General features: G+C 38.8%; 1 protein-coding gene across 1 annotated transcript; it reads left to right on the top strand.

The window, feature by feature from the left end:
- Positions 1–337: 337 nt before the first annotated feature.
- Positions 338–3,601, top strand: LOC113232672 (uncharacterized protein K02A2.6-like). Its single transcript, XM_026467440.1, has one exon. It carries the CDS (start codon positions 338–340, stop codon positions 3,599–3,601), a length of 3,264 nt encoding a protein of 1,087 aa, XP_026323225.1.
- The last annotated feature ends 273 nt before the right edge of the window (positions 3,602–3,874 follow it).

Below are 3,874 nucleotides of genomic sequence, written 5' to 3'. Positions count from 1 at the left end.
AAATGTTATCAGAATAAATAAAATGGAACGGTTTCTGCGTCCCGATAAACTGAACATTGATCCAACCGGTAATTCCGCCTCCAAGGAATGGGAGCACTGGAAGAGGACGTTCGAGAATTTCTTATCGAACTTTACAAAAGAAACAGCTGGTATGAAAATAGACATACTTATAAACCACGTATCTCCAACAATCTTCGCATACATAAGTGAATGTACTACCTATGAAGAAGCCCTAGACATACTCGACAAACTATTCAATAAACCAAAAAATGTAGTCTATGCCAGGTATATACTAGCTACTAGGAGATAAAAGCACGATGAGAGCATTGATACTTATATGCAGGTGCTAAAATTATTAGCGAAAGATTGTCAATTTGGAAAGGTTGATGCTGAAACGAATAAATCCGATAATATTCGAGACGCATTTATTACTGGTCTCAATTCGAGTAAAATCAGGCAGCGATTGCTTGAAAATCTAACTCTATCTCTTGACAAAGCCTATGATCAGGCGAGATCGTTAGTAATGGCGGAGATGAATTCACAGAGTTACGAATCTTCAAATTTGAATGCTGTACAAGGTTCATCAAAGGAAGAAGAATCATCAGCAGCGTCTTTCTTCAAGCGAAAATGTTTCTTCTGTGGGGGTCGCGTGCATCCTAGAAAAGATTGTCCAGCACTCGACTCTACCTGTCAGATTTGTGAAAAAAAAGGACACTTAGCTAAAGTATGTCGTAGCAAGAAACAGACTGCTGCATCAGTAGTCGAAACTGAAAGTAATAAAACTAGTGCTTGTATAATAGCTGCATCGCCGGACTCGCTTAGAAAGGCTACTGTAACGGCGTACGTTCAAGGGATACGCGCCCAAGCATTAATCGATACAGGCAGCTCAATTAGTTTTATGGATGAGGAATTCTTTAATCTCTGTCGTTTAAAAAAGAAACCGAGTAACCAGAGAATTTCAATGGCTTCGACTACTCTTACTTCCAAAGTAGAGGGACAAACTAGCGTCTCTGCCAAAATTGGAGATTATGAGTACAAAAATCTGAATCTACTCATAGTAAAGAATTTATGCGCTGATCTCATCATTGGACATGATATTCTGCATCAACACTCTTCACTAGAGTTTTCTTTTGGTGGTTTGAAGGAACCTATCAAAGTTAATGTATGCAGTGTTGCTGCAGCTACCGTGCCTGCCGTACCACTGTTTTCTAATGTATGTCCTGAAATTAAGCCTGTTGCTATAAAATCGAGAAGACATAGTGAGGATGACAAAGAATTTATAAAAGAGGAAGTCAGGAAACTTTTGGCTGATGGAATAATCGAAGAAAGCACGTCCCCCTGGAGAGCTCAAGTCCTTATCACAAAAAATGTCAACCATAAGAAGCGTCTTGTCATCGATTATTCCCAAACTATAAACAGATATACTCATTTAGATGCGTACCCTCTACCAAACATAGAGGAGCTGGTGTCACAAATATCTAGATATCGTATATTTAGCGCTATAGATTTGCAAAGTGCTTATCATCAAGTTCCTATTTTGCTCGAAGAACGTCATTTTACGGCTTTTGAGGCTTTAGGAAATTTATACCAATTTCTCCGAATTCCATTTGGCGTTACAAACGGCGTCTCAAGTTTTCAAAGGACGATTGATTGGGTAATCCGAAAAGAAGATCTCAAGGGAACGTTCGCTTATCTTGATGATATTACAATTTGTGGCAAGACCCAGCTTGAACATGACAAAAATCTTAAGAAATTCTTGGCAGCTGCCCAGAAATATGGCCTCACTCTCAACAAAGAAAAGAGTAAGTTCTCACAAAACTCTATTAATATTCTGGGTTATAACATAGAAGACAACATTATCAAACCGGATGCAGACCGCTTGCGCCCACTTCTGAACTTACCACCACCATCTGATCTATCATCACTGAGAAGAGTGATAGGAATGTTTGCACACTATAGCAAGTGGATTCCAAATTTTTCAGAAAAAGTTCACGATCTTACTAATGCAAGGATATTTCCATTAAGCGACAATTTAGTCAAAAACTTCAATGTACTCAAATCAGATATAGCCAAATCAAGTATTCATGCAATTGATCATAACGCACCATTAACCGTGGAAACAGACGCGTCAGATCATTCTATCGCAGCAACTTTGTCACAGGCTTCTCGGCCTGTTGCCTTTTTCTCCAGAATGCTAAACAAAAGTGAACATAATCACTCGGCGATAGAAAAAGAAGCTTACGCTATCGTCGAATCGCTGAAGAAATGGCGTCATTTTCTTATCGGCAAACCCTTCCGGCTTATCACTGACCAAAGATCAGTATCTTTCATGTTTAACAATAAACTAACGAGCAAAATAAAGAATGAGAAAATACAACGCTGGCGTCTGGAGTTGGCGCCATTTAAGTATGACATTATATATCGTCCAGGCAAACAAAATGATGCAGCGGATGCACTCTCACGCGTATGCAGCTCAATATCGACACGAAATGAAAAGTTATATTCATTGCACAATGATTTATGTCATCCGGGCATAGCGCGAATGACCCACTGGCTTAAATCAAAGAATCTACCATATTCTACGGAAGAAATTAAAAACATGACTAAGTCGTGTAAAATTTGCTCCGAAATAAAGCCAAGATTTTACAAACCTACAATTGATCCAGTTTTGATAAAAGCTACGTCGCCTATGGAGAGACTGAGTATCGATTTCAAAGGACCAGTACCTTCTAATACGAGAAATAAATACATTCTTACAGTAATAGACGAATACTCACGCTTTCCATTTGCATTTCCGTGCCCAGACATGAACTCTTCAACGGTAATCAAACATTTAAATGAAATTTTTATGCTATTCGGTATGCCGTCTTATCTACATTCAGATCGAGGAACCTGTTTCATATCTACAGAAGTAAAGAACTTCTTAAAATCACGTGGTATTGCGTCGAGCAGAACTACACCTTATAACCCAAGAGGAAATGGACAGGTTGAACGTTTTAACGGAACTCTTTGGAAATCAGTGCAATTGGCTCTACGTTCGCAGAACCTACCAATAGAAAATTGGGAAAAGGTTCTAAACCAAGCTTTACATTGTATCAGATCTTTGTTGTGCACAGCGACTTGTTGTACGCCGCACGAAAGAATGTTTACACATACCAGGCGGTCATCGAATGGAGTATCTATACCTACCTGGCTGACGGAATCAGAAAAAGTATTAATGAGAAAATTTAATCGTACTAACAAGTATCAACCTATTGTTGAAGAAGTGACTCTTCTGCACGTAAATCCAGACTACTCCTATGTTCGCTATGAGGACGGTCGAGAGACAACTGTTTCCAACCGACATTTAGCACCATTGAGCCTAGATAGTCAGATAATGGTAGATGAAACAACAAATATTGAGGCTCTTAACGAAAACTCCAATGAAGTGGAGGACCCTAATCCTACATCTCAAAATTCTGAAACCAGATCTTCTGATTCCGAAAATGAGATTGAAGACATAGACCACCCTGAACCTCCAGCGGACACCGAACCAGAGATTCGAAGGTCTGCAAGAGTGCGACACCCACCAGCCCACTTCGAGGATTATTTTCAAGGCTGATAGAATGTCATAATATTAACTCTTTAGTTTCTAATGTCTATTTTGAACTTTACATTTGATAGTCTTTTAGTTCATTGTTGTCAAATATTTTTGTGGAATAAAACCGTTATTCTAAAGGTTTTATCTTATTTATCAGAATGTATTAGTAATTAACAATACTTACATTCGGTAGTGTCTGTCGTTACAAAATCCACTTTGTGATGCGTCGTTCGTAACACTTCTGATTGAAATTAGTAGCAGTAGAATCCTTATGAAAGAGTTCGTCCAGGGAAG

The sequence above is a fragment of the Hyposmocoma kahamanoa genome, unplaced genomic scaffold (assembly GCF_003589595.1).
Source record: "Hyposmocoma kahamanoa isolate Upper Pololo Valley unplaced genomic scaffold, ASM358959v1 76938, whole genome shotgun sequence".
Classification (NCBI taxonomy): Eukaryota; Metazoa; Arthropoda; class Insecta; order Lepidoptera; family Cosmopterigidae; genus Hyposmocoma; species Hyposmocoma kahamanoa.
This window is presented reverse-complemented; position numbering and strand designations above follow the sequence as displayed.

Bases quoted from the DNA above. Each gene is read 5' to 3' on its own strand.
- LOC113232672 (XM_026467440.1), top strand. From the start codon at position 338: ATGCAGGTGCTAAAATTATTAGCGAAAGATTGTCAATTTGGAAAGGTT.